This window comes from Dendrobium catenatum, unplaced genomic scaffold (assembly GCF_001605985.2).
Source record: "Dendrobium catenatum unplaced genomic scaffold, ASM160598v2 fragScaff_scaffold_157, whole genome shotgun sequence".
Classification (NCBI taxonomy): Eukaryota; Viridiplantae; Streptophyta; class Magnoliopsida; order Asparagales; family Orchidaceae; genus Dendrobium; species Dendrobium catenatum.
Window position 1 is genome coordinate 860,015 of NW_021318619.1, and position 25,453 is coordinate 885,467.

Below are 25,453 nucleotides of genomic sequence, written 5' to 3' on the forward strand. Positions count from 1 at the left end.
AAAAATCGAGCTCGAGCTTGACTCGTTCCACTGTAACCGAGCTCGAGCCGCTCGTTGAAGCGAGAGAGAGAGGGAGAGAGATTTGAGACTTTTTTTAGGTTTGTTAGAAAAGGTAATGAGTATTAGCCTTTTGCATTTATTATAAGTAAGGGAGGGTCAAATCTGAGAAGAGAGAGAGATTGAGGCATTTGAGATTTCAGGTGTTTTTCCAATATTTCGAGTGGGATTTTTAAATGATTTTTAAATTTTAACCGGCAAAAATTTAAGTTATCCCTATGGCCTCATGATTAATTTTTTTAAATATTTAAATTTAATAATATCAAGCCGGCTCACGAGCAGAGTCTTGTCAAGCTCGAACTCGAGCTGGTTTAATGAACGAGCTCAAACTCGAGCTCGACTCGTGAGCTCAATAAGCTCGGCTCGCGAGCTCATAAACGAGTCGAGCTCGAGTCGGCTCGTGAGCCGGCTCGACTCACTTGCACCCCTAGGTCCTACCCAAACAGCCAACCTGAATTGATATCATATTCGAGTTAATTGGGAGGTGTTGATCCAAAAAAAATTATGATTCATATAATAAACGGGATAGATGAGTAGGGTTTGCATTAACAAGTTTGAGTCGGATCGGATTCAAATAAAACATTTTGACCAGTATAATAAATGGGTTGCCGGGTCAACTTTAGGTCCTACCCAAACAGCCAACCTAAATTGATACCTCTTTTCTCCCCTAGGTTGGTCAACTTTCTACCTCTTATGGTTGGTTTCATGGGCCTCCTTACCCTCCTTTGTTGATGCCAAGAGTCTACCACTGTACAGAACAACCTGAAGTAATTCATGTCCCTCCCGCTCTCCTAAATGATTTATTGGGTTCACTCATTGCCTCCCCTTCCTCATTGATTTCATTCCATAAACCTCTATAAATTGACCACATGAGCAACGAGCAACCTTCCTTCATTTGAAGCATAAAACAAGGCAATGAACCCTACAATGAAGGCTAGGGCATGACCTACAACATTGATAATGTTAAATTTTCTTCTAGTATAAAATTTTGACGACTATAAGATGATCAAATCATTTTGCATGGACATAAATATCAAAAACTCATTCATGTTTAATGATATTTAGGATCTACAGCTTTGAAGGATTTTATTAAAAGAAAACTTTATTTAATTATGATATTTTAGTAAAAAAATCATGGATACTTAGATATGCATCATTCCAAAAATATAATAATTTGTAACCATAGTATAGCAACATTGAATAAATTATAAAGTTAATATAATTTATACTGAAAATGAAAAAAGTAAGAAAAAATGGAGAGAGTTGAAAGAAGATGATGATGATGATGAAAATGGAAGAGGATAATATCCTTTATCCAAGATAGGCTTGAAATAGAGCTGAGAAAACCATCAATAATAAATGACTTGATCATGCTACAAGTTGTTCAAGTTTGGTGAGAGTTTGAGCCGAGCTTACACATATATGTTCATAATTAGCATGTTTAAAATTATCAATGATTTATCATGGCTTGTAATGGGCTTGTCTAAATTAATCGTTTGCATACTTCAAAGAGTTAATGAGTAAGCTTATAAACAAGTATTAAATAAATTCCAAAGTGATTAGCATATTAACAAATAATTTTATTGGTCTATATGAACAATTGAACAAACAATTCAATAAATTTGAAATTAGCATATAACTATTTGAAACAAATTAAACAAGATAATAGAATGATTGAAAATAAGTATTAAATCCCAGAGGAGGATAACTGAAAAAAAAAAAAAAAAAGACACAAGGGCTATGAACTGCAATGGGTTGATGGCATTTGAAAAGATGCATTAAAGGTTAAAACAACATATTGACAACAAGCAAGCTGAAAAGGAGAAAATGCACTCACATCCAATTATCATACAGATGCTCTCCTATTCTTACATAGTCGTGGTTGAAGAAGATGTGTCAAGACCCAAGGACTAAAGATGGAGCATTCGCAAATCGTGCTCACCAACATGCATGCTAAAGATTACTAAGATGGAGAAGATTGTTTCACCTTCAAAGGCTCTCATTCCTAGTGTATTCTGAACGACTTGCTCACATAATTGCAATTTTCAAGTCCTTAGATGATTGAATAATGAAGATTGAAAGCAAGGATATGTGAAAAATGAAAAGAAAAGATGTAAAGGTAACGCAATTTATCAAATAACAAAATATAATATATTAATATTACATAAATAAATAAATAAGTTGTATTTAAAAAAAATTAATTGATCGGGCTACTTTCAATGAAAGTTATAAGCTCCAACCCAAATCTAAATTACAGACATCTCTTAAACGGGGTCGTAAGACCTAACCTAAATTTAAACTGCAGGCAACTCCTAAACAGGTCGTAAGGCCTAACCCAAATATAAACTACGGGCAACTCCCGAGTGAAGCTGCAAGTCCTAACCCAAACTAGATCAACCTACACCCATCCACTTCAGTTTCTTGGGATCCCTGAAAAGAGGCAATCCATGAATGCTAATCAGATTCTCTAGACACTATAATCAACGTTAGTTAATATTTGTAAAATGAAACCTACGATATACCTAGGACGACAGAACCATGGGATCTTGATCGGGTTTAACTCCATCATCCACAACCAAAATTTGAAATTGTTGCACATCTAAACATCGATTCATCTTTGATCGAGAGTTCTCTTCTGCGCGTTAGGAAGGGTGATTAATTATAAGGGCTTGCGTTCATAGGAATGGAACCATAGAACTAAATAAATCCTGATGCTGATCATCAAAGGAAATCTGGTTACTTTTAAATTCCAATCTACCTCGAGGAAAATGGAACCTAAAGCTTGTGAAAGCGGGGTTCGTGCCGTAGCATCGCCTTTTCCCTATATAGCTCCATTATACTTAGTAAAAACCAAGCATCACACAAAATCATCATGCAAATCAAAGGCGTTCATACATCTATTATCCTCAGCCATTTTTCTTCAGACATTCTAAAATAAGTTAATCGAAATAAACGTATAATAATCATTTTAATAATGGAATGCTCTTCCATTACTATAAATATTTTCACCCACCATAGCTATGAAGAGTGTGACTTAAGTCCATTTTCTTTTGACTTATTAAAAAAGTAGGAATATATTACAGTGTATCTTCAATTTGGATGTATCTTTCTCTCTCTCCATCAATCAAGGCCTCTTCTCCACATTCCAATGTATCTTCCAAGGTTCAGTTCTATGTTTCAAGTCCCATTCCACAAATTAAGGCTTGATTTAAACTTCTTCCATACCTCAAGGTGTCACCTCCATGCAAACTCATGAAAGATGGATGGCTCCTCTTCCAATTAAACTATATATACATTTTTTGTTTCTAGAAATTAGCGTGCAATTCCCTATCTGCGTGAGCTGTTTTGGACGTTCCCTACATACATACGGTGGAATAATCTATCATCTTGGTTTTGATTGCAATTGAAGCCTCTATTTTGTGGTGGACGACATGGTGGCTAGTTCATGGTATAACTTGGAAGGTTTCCAATAAAACTCCAAAAGAGAGGAATAATTTTCTCTTTTGTTCTTACCCTTCTGCATTTAAATCAAAACTTAGATCAATTACAAGCTCTCAGTTTTGGAGACCCATTCTCAAACCCTAGGATTCAATCAGTTAGGTTTTTTCTTCTACAAGAAATTCTAAGCTTCCCTCTTCCCAATAGCCTCCCCCCTCTCCAATACAGCATAAACACAAAGCAAACCTTTTGAGCTCTCAGCCAAGAAAATACACAAATCAATCCCTAGCCAAACCCTATCGTTCTTCTTCCATAAAAACATACAAAATATCTCAATTTTGTTAGCTCCCGACCTCTGGTAAAAGTCCCATTATCCTAAAGTTTATAGCTAACCCACCCCTCCAATATTCATTCCCTTTCACTCGAATAACATCACAAGCAAGAAAAGTTTCATCCACATCAAAACCCCATAAAACAACCACACTTCTATTGCCACCACTTACTCAGCTGCTTCAAAAAATATTAAAAAAAAAAAAAAATGGAAAGCTCGACAGTCAAAAAGGCAAAGCAAGTAGAGAGAATGGCAGTCGAAGACAGAAAAAAATCATAACCTATCGATTCTTCTTCCAACTTCGTAAAAATCCTAAAAATATATAAAGAGTAATTGAGTTTTAAGGATACCTTTCTTGAAGAAACGCAAGGGCCGAATTCGCATCGAACCCCAATTGGGTGAGGTAGGTTTGTACATCCTCAACAAAAGAGGCAGCTGGAATGCCCCTCCTCTCTGCAGGAACGCCGGATGAAGACGAAGTCGAAGAAGAAGCCATGAACGAAGGGAAGAGATGACGGCTCGCTCTATGGTCTCATAAGGTATGCTCCTCCCTCGCCTAATTAACAAAAGCAAGTAACACCTAAAGACTTGAAACCAAACTAACTCCAAAATGAAAATAAAATTCCTAAACTTTACAACAACAACATCAAACCTTTGTCCTATTACGTGGGGTTGGCTTCATGAATCCTTTTCATCATTGTGTCTTGTTAAAAATCAAATTCCCATTTAAATATAATAAAGTAATATCATTTCTAATATTTTCTAACCAAATTTTTTAGGTCTACCTCTACCTTTCTTAACATAAGACAAATCTAAAATCACAATTTTCCTAATCAGGTCATCGGAAGGCCTCCTTTTGGCTGTGACCAACCATCTAAGGCGACTTTCTCTAATCTTATCTTCCACTGGAGCTACTCCAACATTTTTCACGTATATGCTCATTTCGTATCATATCTTTAATGGTAAAACCACTCATCCATCTAAGCATCCTCATCTTTGCAACACTTAGTATTATGCTTCTCTTTTAATGGCCGACATTTGGCACCATAAAGCATTGTAGGTCCCACCACCATCTTATAGAATTTTCCCTTAAGTTTGAGGGTGACTTTTTTATCGCACAACAAACTTGATGCATTCCTTCACTTCAACCATCTAACTTTAATTATATTGACAATATCCCAATCTATTTCACCATCACTCTGAACAATAGATACAATATATCTAAAACGTGTACTCTTGTTAATGACTTCAACGCTCGAAGTCACAATCCCCTCACTAGGTCTATTGCTACTAAAATTGCAATCCATACATTCAGTTTTAAATCTACGCAAGCGAAAACCTTTGGACTCTAAGGTTGACCTCCATAATTTAAAGTTTACCTTCAACTCCCTCTTAGGTCTTATCAACAATAAGAATATAATCAGCAAAAAACATACATCAAGGGTACATCCTCTTGTAAATGTATAGTGAGAACATCCATGTCTAAAGCAAAAATATATGGGCTTAAAGTTGATCCTTAATGTAATCCAACCGAAATAGCAAAATATTTGGTTAAACCACATTGTGTTTGAACACATATAATAGCTCATGTATACATATCTTTAATGATTCGAATATAAGCATTATTAACTCCTTTCTTTTCAAGAACTCTCCATAGCACTTCTCTTAGAACTTTATCATATGTTTTCTCTAAATCAATTAATATAATATGTAGATCCTCCTTATTCTCTTTATATTTCTCAATTAAACCTCTCAATAAATGTATGGCTTCCATAGTAGTCCTACCCGGCATGAATCCAATTTGTTATTGAGAAACATTAGTATCACGCCATAACCTATGCTTCATGACTCGCTCCCATAATTTTAAAGACACATTAACTTAATTCCTCTATAATTCTTACACTCCTGTGCATCACCATTATTCTTAAAAATATGAATTAACACACTCATTCGCTACTCATCCATAATCTTTTAAGTCTTCAAAGCAGCATTAAAAAGTTTAGTAAGCCAAGAAATTCCTTCATCTCCTAAGCATTTTCACATTTCTATTAAAATATTATCAGGTCCAACAGCTTTTCCACACTTCATTTTCTTTAATGCCTTGACAATATGCTTAAATCCTAAAATGTTAATTCACCATTATTGAGGATGAGTAATATCTCTAAAAAATTTAAAAGTAAAACATTTCAAGTTATTGTGAGAAATATATCCTCAATAGGCCAATCATGCATGAATTTCCATACATAGCAAACACAAACTTGTAAACATTAATAAGCAAATTAGTTAATATGCGGCTATATATAGTGCAAATATAAATCAATAAATAAATATTTAAAAAATAACGAATATAGTAGAAATATGTTATGAGAAATAAACTATTAAAAAGTAATAAATATGTCAATGACAATATCAATTGAATGGCTATAAACTTTTTTTACTTGTTCACTAGCACATGTAGTGCTCTTAGCTATTTTCCAAATGGACCACAAATGGGCTTCTTTAATCTCAGCAATTAGTCCATAGCCCTTTTACATGCTTGGGCCTATGTCAACTTTGAAACCTGTGATAAAGGAATATGGCCCAGTTTAAACGAGCCTAGAGAGGATTGTGGGCGGATGGCCCATTCTTACAAAGTTGGAGATGCGACGGGAGAAAGGGAGAGCATTTTGAGCAAACAAAGAAGAGCAGCGGGACCGGCTAAGGACACAAAAATAATTAGATATTCATTCATATAATATTTGTTATAATTAATTAATTAATTCTAATAAAATTTAAATTACTTATTATAATAAATAAATTTGAATAATAATTTATTTATTTATATTTGTGAATATACTCGTATTATTTAACGGGTAGTTTATATTAAAAACGATGATATTTTCTTTAATGACTCATTAAATAATAAGTTTATATTTAAAAGATTAATTATTTAAAAAGATTAAAGGTTAATTAAAATTACTAAGTAAATTTTTTTCTTAGAATATTGAGCGTAGAAATATAAATTTGAGGAAGGCAGTATTACATAAAAAAATATTTATAATAATCTTCAAAACATTTACCAATTAAACTATCTAACACACTTATTTTTTAATTTTGTAATTAAAAGTATATTTTTAACCCTAAGTTTGAAATTAATTATATTTCTTAAAGAAATATGACTATTGTTTATCCAATTAAATATTTAATTTAAAATTTTATATAAATGAAATGAAAAAGTTATTTTAGAATAAAATTTGAACACTATAATTCATTCCAATTTTATTATCATTTCCACTTTGATTATCATATTCAAAAACACAAAAAAATACACACACAAAAGATGTCACCCTTTGATGTGAAGTTGAAAGATATACTAGTGCTTGCCTTTATATGTATAATATACTTTTGCTAATATTGAGAGAGAGAGAGAGAGATAGAGAGAGGGTAGAGAGAGAAAGATGTAGGGGAGAGGGAGGGGGAGAGAGAGAGAGAGAGAGAGAGAGAGAGAGAGAGAGAGAGAGGTAGAGGAATTGCCATGAAGCTAGCATGACAACCACATTTTCTTCAAGATAGAAAAGAAAGCCCTACTAAACCTAATTGCACATGCATCCACATGAAACCTTAGCCCATAGTTTCTTTAATGCTTATTAATTTCAACTCATTGACAATTTTCCCTTTTTTTCATCAAATACACCCTGGATTATTCTCTCCCCATTTCAAAACCATTTCATCTTTCACTTATGCATTAGTGGCTTTGTCTCTTAGCCTGACTCTCCTTCACAGCTCATAAAGAAGTGACACTATGGGTCCCCTCCCCTTCAGAAAAAAAAAAAAAAAAAAAAAAAAAAAAAAAAAAAGCTTCTCTTTGCTGTCATCCACCTTCTCGCTAGCCAAGCCCTTCTGCTTCCCAACATGCATGAAAACTATACAAATATCAGCTTATTAAATATAAATATATATATAATAAGGAAGATTCTTCCCTATTGCATCTCCTTGCATTGCCTGTTGTAGCACGTGGAAGAATTATTGATCTACATGTTGGATAATGGAGGACATCACTATAAGGTTGGCATATGCGCTATAGTTCTTTAATATCATTAAATGATTTATAATGGCCATTTGTATTTAAGTAAATGAAAAAAAAAAAATTTTGCCTTGATTATTTATTTATTTTTTTATTTTTCATCATTTGATCATGTATGTGATAAATGATTAAAATAAAAGAGGTCAGACAAAAAATAACTTTAATTGAGTTGTATTTTATGATTTAAAATATTTTTATTGTTAATTAAAATGATGTATTTTGTTTCGTAATTATCTTTTTATTTCTAATTAAAATGATGCGTTTTATTTTGCTTAATTATCTTATAATAATTAGTTAATTGTTTAATTGAACCTTGTTTAGGATTAGGGTATTAATAAATTAAGAAGGGGATAGGATTAGAGGGCATGAGAAAGAGGAAGAGCCATACCTAATTAAATAGGCTAATAAAAATTTTAATTATTTAATTCCTAATTAAATCTAACTAATTATGGGTATTTATTTAATCATGATTAAATTAAATCAACCATAATTATCCCATTAAGAAACAAATTAATAATTATTATTAAAAAATCCTTAAAAATAAAAATTTTAACTCTTTTATAACTATTCTATGTGGCCATTCTATTTTGTTGAAAAAGAAATGCAATGTAAAATAGAATGTAGTGTACAAGAAATATAATGTATATATTTGAAATGTAATGAGTTGGTTAGATGAGTGAGTAAACTTTAAAATAAAAACATGTGATTATTTTTTTATTTGTATGACTTGAAGTAAAATGAATGTAGTGTAAAGTATAATGATGACAGTGGTTGATGGTTGATGGTGGTGATGGTATCGACAACATTGATAGTGGATGGTAGCTGATGACCAACGATATGTAGCAAGCGATGGCTGTGGGAGGCGACAATAACAAAGAATTTATATTGTATTTGAAAATTGGTCAAATCAAACAATTTTTCAATACAATAAATTTGAACTAGATGATTAATTCTAATTACTTTCAAAATTTTACTCTGCATTTCTATAACTTCATACAAAAAACCCACATTTTCAAATCACACACATTTGAAATAATTTACACCTCTTTTACCTTAAGCAAACAAACCTAGGTCCATCGCTCTGGATTATTTCTATTACCTTTGACATTATGCAACAAATATGATCTCGAAAATTTCTAAATTAATTTAATCAAGATCAATGCTTTATTATTTCAATAATAAGAAACATGAACTTGAAAGTTTGGGAATTATCATAGGAGATAATCATCTATGCTCTCAAGTAGAACAAGTTGTTCCTTTCTTTTTCTTCACTTTCTAGCTATCTTTTACTCGTCTCACTTTTCTTCTCAACTAATAGCTCTACCTTTTATTGTACTTGTTTACCGTCCCAAACGAAGCCATGGTCTATAATAAATACTACTTCCAATCCAAATAAAAGAAATTATTTTTGATTTCCTATACATCACAAAAGCGGTGATGAAATAAGCTTATAGACCGTGGATTAGGCTTCGTCACAAACAACACGGTGAAGCAGCTTCATCTGAACATATGATCAATGTTTTATTTGGGACAGCTTTCTTATTGTTTTCTCAGCTTTCTAAAAAAATAGCTTTAGAAAATAGCAAGAAAGCCGTTCCAAACAAAACCCAAATCTGCCATAACCACCAACATGTTTTTCTCACACTTTGGAGAGTGCATGCATGATCACTATGATGTGGGGATACGAACAGCTCACAAGCACTCATTATTTTGGATACTTACCTAACGCTACATTCATCTTTCATATCATCTCTCTCATTCTTTTTATTTTCTTTGTTTTTATTTCATTTTACTTTATTGTTCTTTTGTATGAATCTATGTGTTTGGTCTTGTGGACAAGGAAAGGCCACCAATTTTTCGTTTGTGTTATCTCAACATCCATTTATGGAAATAAATCTTTGAGTTTTCATAGGAGAAGACTTCTAAATATGCATTAATGCTTACCATTAATAGTTTTTTAATTAAGATTGTGTATTTGCTAATTAAAAATTATAAAAATTTAGAATCAAATATTGATTTGCACTTTTAAATTAATAAATGTTCTTGTCATTTTAATTATCATATGTTAGTTTGACTATAAATTTTAAATAATTTCTTAAAAATTTATATATGAGTTGTTTGGTTTGTTGAAATAGAAAATTAGAAAAAAAAAAGAATGTAGAGTACTTGAAATATTTGAAGTTGTTTGAATGGATCATGGATGTAAAAAGACTACAATAGCTCTTTTTTTTTTACTTGAAGTAAAATGAATTCAAATGTAAAACAAAATGATGATGGTGGCTGCAGGCTACAACAGTAGCAGGTTATGACAACCAGAGACATGGGGTAGCCAGTGGTAGTGGTTGGCGACAGACATTGTGAATAAGTGGGGAGCTGTCAGTTGGCGACATGCAACAGCCATGGGTGGCGAGTGGCGACAATGTAATCAACTTACGGTGAAAATAGAGGTCAAAACTGGACGAGTCTGCAATACATAAAAAAATATACTATGGAGTGAAACAATAAATCACTATAATTTTAAATTTTATACTTTTTTCATCAAATCAAACATCTAAATTTCATTTTACATAACATTCCTTTTATTCTCCACTATTACAACAAGCCAAACAACCTTCTACTGAAATGAACTATTCACACTAAATTATATTAGAATGTCATAGTTAAATAAAAATAAGTTTCAACAATTTTGACCACCACATGAAGTGTCTTAATTAAAACAATTATAATTCTTTGCTCATCATAGTTTATATTTTAAATATTTTTTTCCTCAAATTTATTTTTAAAAACTACTTGATCACATTTTTTTTTCTAGTATCTAAAAGCAAATTTTTAAAATCTTTTTTTTTTTTTAAATAAAAAAGTTGTGTAATTATGTCATAAAAATAATAAAAAATTAATCCAAAGGAACCATTTTAACAAAAGAAAATTAGGCAGGGCCAAAATATGAAAACAGTGAGAAACATGTACCATGTGCATAGATTCATTGTTTCCTAGAGACAAATAGGAAGACATGATGTACAACAATCAAGTCTTGCTAAGAGAAGCTAGCTTAATACCACTATTGGAAGAAAACAAAATTACCTTCACTCTCTTCAATCAAGCAAATTTTTGAACAGTTTAGATTCATCACATAGGAGTACAATGATTTTGTGGAAAAGAAGTGTCGTCGCCTTCGATGCATTAGCAATCATTGTGCCGCATTTTAGCACTATAGGAATTTTTATGGATCTCTGACTGACTATCGGCCGGAAATATTTGATACGGTCACCGACAGGTGGACGGAAAGCAGAACTAGGGCCGAAAATTTCACTAAAAATTTTGGCAGAAAGTTCCGGCGGCAATTTGACCCAACTCCGTCGAATACGACAATGGCATGTTTTGGCCTCGGTCCGTCCAAAAATTTTCCAAGGGGAAAAAATCTGATGAAATATATTTTTCTACGCATGATTTACATGTGGATTTTCTTTCATCAGAAATCTCTATTTTCATCAAAAATTACCCACTTGTCGTCGGAAAAATTCACCGAAAATTGAGAATTTTCCTTTAGTGCAATGATTTTTTTAATTTATGCATTGCTTCATGCCTAGATGGACCTCATGTAGTAGATTAGCATTCTATATTATACGGGGCACTCAGAATAATGTTGGTAGAATCATCAATTAAACACTATTGATGGATCATTTATTTTGAATGCCAATAAACAATTTTTTTTTTTTAAATGATACTTATATTGAGAGATATCATGAACAATATATTCAATACTGTAAGAGAGTTTAATATTTTAGTATTATAAGGAGATTTGACACATAGAAATAAAAGAAAAATTCTAAGAGACGTCATAATTTTTTCATGAAAAAATGAAAATAATAATAATAAAAAACTATCATGGGGCTTAACCTACTTGAAAATATTATACTAGTTTTTATCCTGATTGAGGAAGATGTTGAGATGATATAGTAGACTTTTAATATATAAAATATATTTTATAATGAAAGTTGGAAGAGCTAGGGGTGACAATTATTGACCCGACCCGACAACCCGCCCGTACCCGACCCAAAAAAGTCGGGTTTGGGTCGACCCGTTTAATAAACGGGTCGGGTTCGGGTTTCAATTTTCAATCCATTTAAAAAATGGGTCGGGTCCGGGTCAACCCGGTAACCCGAAATTTACCCGAGCTGACCCGTATACGCCTCTGCCCGACTGCCCGTTTCATTTTTCCCACATGGGAGGGAATCGAGGGACGTCGGCGTCACGTCGCGTTGTCGCAATGCCAGCCGTCTGTGTTAGGCCTACGACGTCAATCCTGCACGCCTACACGGCTACACCTACGCGGGAGTTTGCCGGAGCGTGGGAGCACGCATACGCAGGAGCTGCCGGAGCGCGGGAGCAAGCCTATGCGGCTACGCCTGAGCCCAAGTCGTGCTCGCGCGGACCGCGTTATCTACCGGAGCGCGGGAGCTCGCCTACGCTGACCGCGTGGTCGCCGAAGCACGGGAGCACACCTACACGCCTACGCGGCTACGCCTGAGCCCAGGTTCGTGGGTCGATCGGGTTCAGGTTAAAATCTCTGACCTGTTTGACTAAACGGGTCGGGTTCGGGTCAATCCGTTTACAGTCGGGTCAACTCGGGTCAGACCCGAACCCGACTCATTGACCCGAATTGACACCCCTAGGTAGAGCCTTGTGACATGTGAAATATCTTTAAGAGATTGTTTGTTATTTATTTAGTTATACTATTTTGAGAAGATGCGACACTGATCAGAGGACTGTATTCGACAGATAATGGTCGAAGGACAATTGTTGGGTGACATAACAGAATTAAATTAGTCACGCAACGCTAACCAAAAGACTGTCATCAAGCGACAAGAGTTGGAAACCATAGTCGTGTGATGGTGGTATAACGATATTGGTTGAGTGGTGATCTGAAGTCCACCGTCGGGTGGTGAGTTGATAGCGATGGTTAGAAGAAAGTTCCGAAATTCTTTAAGCTACAGAGCTCTCTTGAATGTCAAGCCAAGAAGCCAAGCTCTACCCCTTCGTATAGAGTGTGAGGGTATATTGTAATTTTTTTAAAAAAGACATGCCTCATAAATATAACCAAAATCTAAAAATTACATCAAACAATCCTAATGATTCTAAGTGGCTTAATATTATGGAAATTAAGAGATTTTGGGCTCTTTGAATTCATTTTGTCGAGAAGCCCATAGAAATTGAGTCAATAAATAAAAATAATTGTCTTGTTCTATGATTATAGGTAAGCTTAGAGAAAAAACTAATAATTTAAGGAATTAAAATATAGCCAAGCCGAAAGTGCAGAGAAAAAAACATGTGAACGCATTAAATGAGTCTTCCCTTCTCCTCCACTCAACAGTCCTGCATAAGAAAATAGTTAAAAAATATATTTAATATGTTGACATTGAGGTGTCATTCAATATTTATCTGCTCATTTTTAATTAATATAAACTTCTAACTAATATTAGCTTATATAAAAATAAATAAAATTTGACTTACCATCCCAAGTTTTTTTTATTATACTCTTTAAATAAATCAGTATATCTGAAAATATTAAAAATTTACATCTATTATATATGTAATCAAGCTCAAAATTAATTAATTAATAAACACATATAATTTGTTTGAGAAAACTATATATGATTTTGTTTGGGACAGCTCTTACTACTTCATAAAACAAATTTTTAATAAAAAATTAAAAATTTTGTATTAAAAAGCTGCTTAAGAAGTAGTAAAAAAACGGTCCCAAACAAAGCCTACAGTACTTTATAATGATGATTGTGAAGTTGTTGTGAAAAAAAAATCATTTTTTTTTAAGTTTTTGTGGATATTATAATTTTTTTTTTAAATCAAACATTGCTTTTTTAAAGCTAACATACATTAACAACTCTATTGTAAAAGATAAATTTTCATCTCAATTTTTTTTAAATAAAAAATAACAAGAAAGCATCATCTACATAAAATATAATTATAAAATAAAAAATAACGAACAAGGCTATCATCAAGCCTTTATCCCACTAAATGGGTCGGATACATGAATCTTTTTTTTTTCCTATTGTGTTATGTTAAGAGTTCAATTCTTGATGAATTATTGTGTACGGACATTGGACGAAGATAACTATTCGATTTGTCTCTGTGAACAATAAAAACGATTCTTCCCGTCCGATGTCCGTACATAATAATCTCTCTAAATTCTCATTTAAGGTTTTTCTTTGACTGCTTTCTTATTAATTTTTAAATTAGCTTTCTAGCATAAAAATTAATTTTCATGCTAAAAAATATATTTAAAAAAGCAGTCTCAAAGAAGCTAAAATACTTTTAAAAAAATTAAAAAAAAAAACAGTGTAATAAAACTTTCTCGGACGTTATAAGAGCTCCAATAATTGACTCCCCACGTTTTTGTCTAGCCATCTCTCCCATTTACGGCAGTTCGCTATCGTCATCATCAACATCACCACCCTCGGATCCCTCGGTCGGAACACGCCAAACAGTGGTCCCTTTCTCATCGAACGGACAACAACACACCACGTCACCCTACAAGCCATATATTATTATTTTATTTCGAAGCCTACGGACACCGCCGAACGAAAAGGCCCCACGTCATTAGGAGCCGTGACATAGTAAGGATCAACAGACCTAGGGGTGTCAATTTCTGATCCGATCCGAACCCAACCCGAAAAATTCGGGTTCGGGTCAACCCGTTTGTTAAACGGGTCGGATTCGGGTTCAAAATTTTGACCCGTTTGAAAAACGGGTCGGGTCCGGGTTGACCCGACAACCCGCGGGTCAACCCGTTTCACCCGGTTTCTGCCCTACTCACTCAGTCACGGGTCGCCTACTCGCCCGCACTCGCTCGCGAATCGCGATCCCTCCCGTAGTCGCTCGCATTCCCGCCCACGCTCGCGCTCCACGGCTCCGCCCTCGATCGCGATTCGCGATCCCGCCCTCGCTGGCTCGCCCTCCGCCCTCGCTCCGTCGCTCGCGAAGAAGCGAACCCGCTCCGCCTCGCTCGCGAAGACGCGAACCCGCTCGGCCGCTCCACCCTAGCTCGCGATCCCACTAAATCCGGCGCGGGTCGGGTCGGGTCAACTCGGCCGGGTCGAGTCCGGGTTGAAATGTCCGACCCGTTTGCAAAAATGGGTCGGGTTCGGGTTGACCCGTTTAGATCCGGATCGGGACAAGTTCGACCCGAACCCGACGGGTTGACCCGAATTGACACCCCTAAAGAGACCCCTTCCAACTACGAAGTCTTCGGCATCAGGATGGTTGGAAGGGATCACTTGGCTTCTTGAACGAGCAAAAGAATCGGGAAGAAGATGTGAACCGTTGAATGAATGATAGGATTTTTTATTTCTTCTATTTGATATAAGCTTCCTTGAGCCGTCCGATCTTCAACGAAAGGTTCAAAATTTTTCGCAGATGAACCGGCCGGTTATCGTAAACCGGGACCAGTTTTACGGTTTGGCGGTCGAACCGCCTGTTCGAACAGTTCCGAGCCGGTTCTATGCAATACCAATTTTGAAGCAAACCGGAACCGATCGATCTGATCCAATTTTTAAAGCCATGGTAAGCACTAAGGACTCCTAAGATTATTTTTTAAAATATTTTTAAAGATGAATAAACATAATTAAATAAAGTGGTACTTATTTTTTAACTTCTTTTTATAACTTTTTACATAATTTTTTTTAAATTAATCAACAATATCGTGCAATTCAAAGTCTATAGTAAACATTCATAACACAACATTGTTTCATTCAAAAAATATAAATAGAATCCATAACACAAATGAATATAATTCAATATATATAATAAAAAGCTATTTTTGTCAAGTAAAAAATGTCCAACTTTGCATTAAACTTAAATCACACATTTGTCAAAACACTAATTAGTGCAAAGTTCAACAATGCCAAATATTACATCATTACCTTCAACAATGGACACAATGAGATTTTTCGCCATAAATTACTTAGCAATTTTTTTCATGCCACCACCTCTAGTTCTATATATGGAGAGATTATTAGGTGCGGAGTGCGGACAGGGAGAATTGTCCGCATAAGTATTGGGTACCTAGCGGTACCCACACTTGGTACTACTAGGTACTGCTGGGTACCACTAGGTATATAGTTTTTGTGCGGACGGTGCGTACTCTACACCTAATAATTTTTCCTATATATGACCTCAGTAGAGTAATGCTTCTCGATATGTATAATTAGAGCTTATATATGTATAGTCCATCTCAAATGAACCTTTTTCAAAAAAGATAGTGAAAGCAAAATAATACAATTTGAATCTTATTCAAATCTTTCTCGAACATTGCTTGAATCTTATTTCGCCCATGATCTAATATTGTTTAAACCAAGATAAAATCTAATTCAAACCTTTTCTTAAATTATTATCGAACCTTGCTTGAACTATGTTCAAATCTTTTTCGAATATTATTTGAACCTTGTATGAATATACAAATAATTTTGATGATATTTTTAACCTAAATTAACAAATGCGCAACATCACAAAGCTTTAACTATTAGCTACAAATGAAGAAATTTTTTACTACAAATTGATCATATGTCGTAACATCTTTGAATTTCATAAAATGAAATTATTTGAAAATATAAGAAGTCTACAATGCAGCGCTATGATGTTATGCTTGTGAACGCGACGAGGTCGAGAAAGCGCCACTACGGCATTGAAATCTCTCTATTCTAAAGTAACTCAGGGTGCAGCATGCAGCACACCAATGCTATGGTTTCAGGCATCGTGGCGCTAGAAACAAATGAATATTTGTATGTATATTTAAAATAAATATCAATTAATACCATTCCTCTCCCATTTCATTTGGCTTGCAAGATAATGACAAAGGAGATGAAGAGAGGAGGGGAGAGGAAGGAAGAGGACATAGAGGGGAGAGGAGAAAGAAACTTACTAGAAGAATTTTCATCTATCAAATTTGTTGTGAGATTTCTTATGATATTTATAAGTAACTTGAATCCTACCTTTTGTTTTCAGTGATTTTGTGTTACATAATTTTAACTTTTTAAAAATCAATAAAAATATGTTTTCTTTTGATTTATCAAAGTTTTATAGTGTAATTTTTCATATGTGATAGATGTGATTTTTATTGACCTTTTAACAGTAATATTATTAAAATTCATTGGATAAATTGATAGTCATGATTTTTTAAAACTAAAGAATAGTGTATAAATTCTATTGTATTGCATAGATTGTAATAGAGTTATTGCATTTCATAATATATATTACTGAATTGCGTAGAGAAAATGATACGATTGATATTATAAGAAATTTTCATGCTATTGTAATTTTGTTAAATGATAATTGTGAAAGATTTTGATGTATAAATTGCTTCTCCTAACTTTTCTTTTCATTAAAAGAAAACTAAAGACTCTGATAGATGAATTAAAAAATCAAATAGATAATTCTTCAGAAAATAAAGAAAATAAGCTTTTGAATAAATTTTCTCCAGAAAATAAAAAATGAAGCACAATTTCCATCTTCCACTATTATAAGACATAAAAACAATTTTCCCAACTAAAATATCTTTATTTGAGCGAAAATCCACCAAAATATTTTTAGGGTATTTACAGGCAAACCACCAAATTATTATATTTAATTTATTTAACCTCTAATCTTTATATTCATTTATATAACACCATAATATTAAAAATACAACTAAACATAAAAATTAAAACATATTTTAATTTAAATAAATTAACATTAACAATATTTTTAAATGATTTAAAATTTTAGTATTATATACATAAATATGAATATTTGTATATTACTCACATAAATACATAAAAAAACTTTATGGCACGTACTTTAATCCCTAAACACTTTTCAAATGAAAATATCTTAAAAGAGAAATAATCCAAACATCATCCTTTATCGAGATTAAAGTTTTATTTGAAACAACTTTTTCACAGTTTTTTCTTTTAAAAAATTTACTATAAAATTATCTGAATTAAAAATTTTATACCAAAAAACTTTTTTTTTTTTGTGACAAGGAACCACTTCGCAAAGCGGCGTGTAAAACCCCATCGACCTAGCAGGCAACCCACACCAATTTACTCGGGCCAAGATTTAAGGCTATCACGGCCGCAAATTGGATTTGAGCCCGGGACCTAAGCTTTGCCCATCCGCGCTCCCCTCACATGAGCTAAGCCGCCGTGGGTTTAAAAAGCTATTTTAAACAATAGTAAGAAAATTATCCTAAATGAAACCTCAATTTGTTTAATCAACTTAGGCTTCATTTAGAACGACTTTCTTACTACTTCTTAAAGCAATTTTTTAATACAAAATTCTTAATTTTTATACAAAAAAAAATTTATTTTAAGTAGTAAGAAAGCCATCCGAAACGAAGCATTAATTAACACATTTTTAGATTAAGATTTTGATATTTGTAGCAGACAAATAATTTCATTCAAATAAATGTGTCAAAGAGTTGGATCTAACCAGATTCAAACTACACCTTCAGCCTTGCCAATCACAACATCAACCACTTGACAAAAAATATAGCTCCATCAACCTCATAAATTATTAGAGAAAAAAGTGCAATTGCTGGCCTAATCAATCGCTGTGCACATGAAATTAGTCCATCAATCACCCGAACTCAAACAAAAACAATCCATTAATTGCAACTATATAACAAGAAGGAAAAAAATATCTCTACCATTCATGAGCATCAAATGATGCATCAATACTTCGTAATTATCTCATATCAAATATATATGTCTACCTTACAATAAATTATTTAAAGCAACCTAATTTGATCCATTCTTGAAGAAATTATTCTGTGTAGATATCAGACGTAGGCCTATGTCCGGAGGCGAATCGCGCTACATCGCCCGATAAACCATAGGTATACAGTCACATGTACAACAAAGGGTGACATAACGTGCTCTGATTTGCCTCCGAAAGGGAACCAGTGTCGGCAAGTATCTTGTATTATTTATAGTGAGTGTTTGAGTTTAGATTAATTGACATAAATGTTTATATATATTCTTCTATAATTTAAAAAATATTATTTAAATAACTAATAATTTTTTAACATTAATTTTATTTTTTTTCCTATATTTTTCTCTAGTATATAACACATGCATTTTATCCCATGATTCCTTCCAACGACATTTTCCGGTCCGGCTGTTATTTGAGTACTATATGTAGATAAAATATATTTCCAAGAAATACGAAAAATTAATAATTTACACAAAAATGACTACGAATTTTATAACCGACGGCACAAAAAAAAAAAAAAGGAAAAAACAGGCGTAGAAAGGTAGAGAGAGAGAAAGAGAGCGGGGATTCAACTGGGAATCGGACTCCCCGAGTCGGACTCGGGTCGACTCGTAAGCGGAGCTCCGGCGAAACCCGAGAGCTTTTCTGTGAGACTTGTCATGGCACGGACCTGCATCTGAAGCGCCGCGATGTAGTCGGCGGCCTCTTGGAGCAGAGAGGGCAGAGACAGCTTCCGGCATCCCGGAACCAACCGGCCGAGAAATTTCATTTTCCCTTCTACCGCCGGAATCTTCCCTCCTCTCCTTCCTGGGCCCATCAACTTCGACCGCGGTTCGCCGACGCAAACCGGCCGGATTCGACGATTTTTGCGCCGTATAGATCGGCTGGCAAGGATCGCGCTGCCCCACCGCGTCCGGCCACCATCGGTGACCGCCAGAGCCCGATCTGCAGCCTCCCTGATGGATCGGCCTCGTGGTTTTACCGGCGAATCGTTTCGGCGCACGCGGCGTACGGCATCAAATAGCTTAGCCGAGTAAACCCGATTTTGGTTACTGTTTTTCCAACGGGACGGCGATGGTTCCTTCGCTGTCGATCCACCGCGCTTCCGGATTCTATTCTGATCCTTAGCAAGATTCAGAATCCCGTTCTGTTCAATGGCCGGAGAATCCGCAAGAATCATCTTATGGGCTTATATGTGGGTTCGGATTTGCTTCAAAGATGCGACAGCATAACCCAAACTTTTGCTACGGCTACGGATCTTGTTTTCTACGATTTAGGGCAGAATAACTCGCAGATCATCAAAGCCAAAACCTATTCAGATGGCCTAAATCAACTAAGGTTGGAGCAGAATAACAAGCTAGAAAGGAGAAAGTTAGAAGCAATACCTCTTCGATTGTCCTTGAAGAATCGAAGTAGAGTGCTGGGTCTAAGTCGCTAAGGAATCTGGGACAGGAAGAAGGGGGAGAGATGCGAAGGAAATAAGCACTGATAGAGATTGCACGCGACTTTATTATATAGGCCCTATAAGGAACTAAGGCTATGCTTTTTTTGGGAATACTAAAGCTATACTTCTCAAATAAATTGTCATTTAAATTATTTTCATATTAATAATTTATATATAGATCAATTTTCAATATAATAAATTAATATTTATTTTCTCATAAATTATATGTAATTTTTGTCAAATATAAATTGTTTTGTATGGAAATAAGATATTTCATTTACAAAATATTCAAGATGCATTTTTGTGTAATGAGTTAAATTTCATAGAGAACTCTATAATTAAGTGTACGCATATTATGCACACTTGAGAGGGAAGATTTCCAAAGGACCAAAATAGTAGCATAGAGAGAAGAAAAACGATATGTTCTAGCTTAGTTTTATGATGGATTAGACTAGCACAAATAATACCTCACATACGTACGTGCTAGGTTATGACTATTGACGTCAAAGTTATTCTATGCGAACACCGAACGTTGTTCAAAGACCAGCCAGAATGGGCCATATCGCTCTGAGCTAATGAGTGGAGTCAAGATTGGCTCAAGTATAGCTCGTTAGCTCATTGAATTAAACTCACGAATAATTTATCGAGTCATATTCGAGCCGACTCACGATTCAACTTAACTCACTTACACCGCTCCTGCAAAGATCAAAATAAAATAGAAAAAGCACTATCCACAACAACACTATTTAAGTCTTAATAGGACCTTATCTTATTAAAATTCAAAACTCCTCCATCATAGATGCTTAAGGAAACTAACAACCCTACTGACCATCTTAACATGTTTGAGAACATAATGAGTAGCATTGAATCCCAAATCGTCGCCAATGAGCCATCTACTTCCCAAGATGGGATGAAGCATAATGATAGCAATAAAAAAAACCACAACACACAAATTCTCAACCATGGAAGAAGAATAAGGCTTCATCTGGGACGACTTTCTTGGTACTTCTTAAAACAGTTTTCTAGTATAAAAATTAAAAATTTTGCACTTAAAAGCTGCTTTAAGAAGCATTAAAAAAGCTATCTCAAAGGAAGTTATCTTCTCTAATTAGGAGAGTCAGCACCATAGACTAGATATATAGCTCAATGCAGTTCAAAGTTCACTTGCCAGTAGTGAATTGGCTACTCACAAAAAACAAGAGAACCATTCATAAAATTGAGTATTTTAAATGATCAAACACAAAAAAAAAGTCAGCAGATGTTTGAGATAAATTAAAGCCTTGTTAATATCATAAAAATTGCGACAATGATTGCTAGAAAATCTGATGAACAGTCACTTAAAGGAGTAGCTTATAAACCACCACGTCGACAAGCAACGTGTAGAGGAACCACCTACTAAATCTCATGAATGAATAAAAATAATTGGCATGATACAAGCCATCACAAGCAGAGTAATAGCTGCGGTAGAAAGCCTCATAGCCATAAAAGTATAAAACCCTCTTCAAATATGCTCAACAGCTTCTAGGATGGCTTTTTTACTGCTTCTTAAAGCGGCTTTCTAGTTCAAAAATTAAAATTTTAACACTAAAAAACTGCTTTAAGAAACAGTAAAAAAGCTGTCCCAAATGAAGCCTAAATGTGTACTAAAAGAAAAGACATGGAGATCCATCCAAGAAGTATACAAAGAAACAACGAAACTTCATAGATTAAGGCTTCGTTTGGGACAGCTTTCGAAAACGGCTTTTTAGTGCAAAAGAAGAAAATGCCACTCTTTAAAGCTCTCCAAAAAATAAACTATTTCGTTTAGGATAATGATTGAGAGATCATTCCATCAATTAAATACACATCCCACCACCATTTTAATTCTATGCAATCCAACACCGATATTGAATTTTCTCTTGTACTTGATGGTAAATTCTATTGTAGTGAGTTCAACAATAATTCAGGAAGAAGACTATAAATAGCACATAATTTAAAATTTTAACAAAATTCTAAATAGAATCGAAATTGTCCAACATTAGATAAATTTCATTCAGCTCTCTTACTAACATCCAGGTGATTGACATTCTTCTTCCTCAATTACTTTTAGAAATGCAAGGTCTCGAGAAGGTGAATAAATGGTCTATCAAGCTTAATGAGTGAAAAATAGATTAAGCACAGGTGCTCGGTAACTTCAGCTGGTTTTCTATACTAAAAGACAACGTACGTCAAAAATGGAAGAGGAAGTCTAGACAATGAATACAAAAGGAGCATCTGCTGAGACCAATTTTGCGTTGTTGTACTTGAAAGTCCACAATAAATGTGGCTCAAGCTCATTAATGGAGTTAAGGCAGAATAACTTAAATTTATTACTGATTCATACCTTACAGTGAAATATGCACAAAGAAACTATGAAATTTAGAGTTCAATCCTTGGGAACCATCCCAAGAAATTTCAAGCCAAAATCATCAAACTTAATACGCCATAATATATATTTTGTGAGGAGAAGAATGTTACAGAACCATTTGCAGAGTATGGGTAATCAAATCCTCATGTCATCTCTACTTGGGAACTAAATAAGTTGTCCATCGAAGAAGAGGATGAGACATTTTTAGTGATAGACTATTGTTTCACAAAAAAAAAAAAAAAAAAAAGAAACGAGATCTTTGAGTAAAAATCAATAAGGCACTTCACTTCAAGGGGAAACATTTAGGAGATCTTTGAGAATCAACTTGAGGCATCTTCAACACCAAGAAGCTAAGGAAGTAATGGAAGAAATAGACTCATGTGAGTGTGAAAACTCTCTATATCAGATAACCTTGCAAGGAACATCTTCTAATAGGAATACAATTGGGTTTAATATTAGATTTAATACAAAGACCTTTACCAAGAGGTGCAAAAGTTATTAATTATATGATAACATAATCAATTGAGCCAACCACTTCAATCAATGATATATCGCTGGTCATTTGTCATTTAGGAAGGATTTCATCAATTCTTTTCCCATATCATCTTGAAAACAACAAGTTTGTGCTGGTGTTTGTGGATTACTTCATCAAATGGGCACCACGATGTATACTTAACCAATGAAATATATTTCTTGTGGTTGAGATGGTCACGAGATTCAATCTTCTTATTACTGTTATTATCAACAATAACCCACGATTCTCTAGAAAAAAAGCTAGCAGATTTCTATGAGAATAATGGAGTAATTTGAAGTTCTCTTCTATACAGCACTCTTAGACTAGTCAACAAGTAGAAACAATCAATAAACTCATCATCAATTTGAAAATAAGTTTCTCATTATCCATTTTGTCGGTGTATTGGACTACACACCTATTCTCACATAAAAACTCCATTCTCCATAGCATTCAATTACGAAGTCATAACTCGTTATGGAGTCTATTCCCGGATACCCATAACTAGGAAAACATTATTACAAGAAACCGACAAAAAAGTGTCAGAGTGGGTTCAAAATTTTAAAGAATGATAGACTATCTTAATTTATTAGAGGAGACTAGAACAAAGGTATCCTAGATAATACAAATATAGAATGTTAGAGCAAACAGATTTATCAATTCTAAATACAAGCATAAGGAATTCAACATTGGTGCCTTAGTTCTAATAAAAACAAGTCATTGATAAATATTCGGACACGGGAAAGTTCTCATTGAATTATTAACGAACCTATATATTAAAATAAAAGCTCAAAAATGGTGCCAAATGGACAAAATTAATGATATTGAGTCTATATCAAGAAAGAATTCTAACAATCATAAGTTAACTTTATCTATGAAGCGTAATATGCGTTTGATGACATGCAAGTAGTCTGACCAAAATGAGACGAGAATAGATCAAAGGTTTTGGCCACCCAAGAGCCCAGCTACTTAGAGTATAGAAGAATAAGACATACTTCACTCATAAAGCTTCATTTCATTGCTTATACTTAAGACTAAACACTTATCAAATTAATAAAATTCTATAGATCACCGATTATTATTATCATCCTCATCAATATATGTTGAATCTTTTATTAACAATTTATCTTTTATAATCATGCAAATACGTTTCAGATACTTGCTGGAGCTAAAATTAAACTCACATTGTAGACAAAACTACGGTAAACTTACATAAAAACCTTAAAAAACTAATGTTAAGTTACTGTAAACATCGACAATCAAGATAGCTCTATGCTAACACCGACAACTAAGTCTTAGCATGCATCTACAACAAAAAGATAGATTAAAAACTATCAATGAAAACTAACGCATAGTTACTGACGGCTAAAGAACGGTTAAAACAAATAAATAGCTAAGGAATAGGAAGAGATTCTAAGGAAAAATAAGTACAGATAATAGATCAATATAAAAGATAAGTTTGTGTGCGTGTGTGTATATATATATATATATATATATATATATAAAGAGAAATTTGATTCACTTATAAATCTTCTTTCTCTTATATATCTCTCACTCATACGTATATATCACTCTCTCTCATGCACATCTCTTACTCTCCCACATTATCATTCTTATAGTAATCAAAAGTTACACTATTAAATACTATGAGACTGAGAAGCTTCTCTTTTACAAGTATACCCTTCAAAATGTTGAATCTGTTCTCTATGTACCCAAGAGATTCTCTAGGGTACCCGTTAGAGAGCTCAAATTATTTCACCATCCTCTTAAGGTTAACAGAAACAAAGTGATGTAGACAAAGGGGGATCAACTCATACCCAAAATAAGTTGATTTTGGCTTCCCTTGAGTTTACAAGCTCAATCAAATTTGAGCTGGAATTTAGCTCATTTATGAGCTGGTCTTTAGTTCATTTATTGAACTAAGGGTTAGCTCAGTATTAGCTAAGTTTTTAGTTCAATAGTTATCTTAATTAATGTAATTTTTATTATAGTATTTTTATCTTAAATTAAAGTTTGTCTCTTGGGATTCCAAAATGGCTTTTGGAATCCCAAGATGGTTTGTTTTACCATGCCGTGGCTCCTTGGCTTCCACGGTTGGCTCCTGTTTTCCGTGCATGGCTCCTTGGTTCTCACGGTGACTGCTGGTTTTCCGAACTTGGGGGCCTTCCCGTGGCTTTTGGCGCCTCGGTTCCGTGCGGCCTCTTGGGTTCCCGTGGCTGTTTCCTCGGTTCCCTGGCTGGGCTGTTTTTCCGTGAAAAGCAAGGGGGGGGGGGGGGTTTCCGGGGAGGGGGGGGGGGGGATTTCCGTGGTTGTGATGTTTGGGTTATTGAGGAAATTTATTAAAGTGTCTGTTTGTATTTCCCTTTCATTCCTATAAATATGATGGGTTATGTAATGTTTTAAAAGAGTGAAAATGTGATTTTTGGAAGCTATAACCTGCGGGTTTGCTTGGAAAACCT

General features: G+C 34.2%; 2 protein-coding genes across 2 annotated transcripts in view; both read right to left on the reverse strand.

Moving 5' to 3' along the window:
* Window positions 1–4,398, reverse strand: part of LOC110099477 (probable prefoldin subunit 3) — a 32,921-nt gene extending 28,523 nt beyond the window's left edge. The window contains exon 1 of the mRNA XM_020826640.2: window positions 4,177–4,398. Within this exon, the coding sequence (XP_020682299.1) occupies window positions 4,177–4,322 (146 nt within the window). The 5' untranslated portion in view covers window positions 4,323–4,398. The remainder of the gene's footprint in view (window positions 1–4,176) is intronic.
* Window positions 4,399–19,064: 14,666 nt separating this feature from the next.
* On the reverse strand, window positions 19,065–20,227 carry LOC110099476 (transcription factor bHLH149). The gene is made up of 2 exons (XM_020826638.2): window positions 20,039–20,227; window positions 19,065–19,964 (listed from the first exon to the last, which is right to left on the reverse strand). The coding sequence occupies exon 2, from the start codon at window positions 19,831–19,833 to the stop codon at window positions 19,222–19,224; it is 612 nt and encodes a 203-aa protein (XP_020682297.1). The 5' UTR covers window positions 19,834–19,964; window positions 20,039–20,227; the 3' UTR covers window positions 19,065–19,221.
* Between the last annotated feature and the right edge of the window lie 5,226 nt (window positions 20,228–25,453).

Excerpts from the sequence above, each read along its gene's own strand:
- LOC110099476 (XM_020826638.2), bottom strand. The coding sequence starts at position 19,833 with ATGATTCTTGCGGATTCTCCGGCCATTGAACAGAACGGGATTCTGAAT.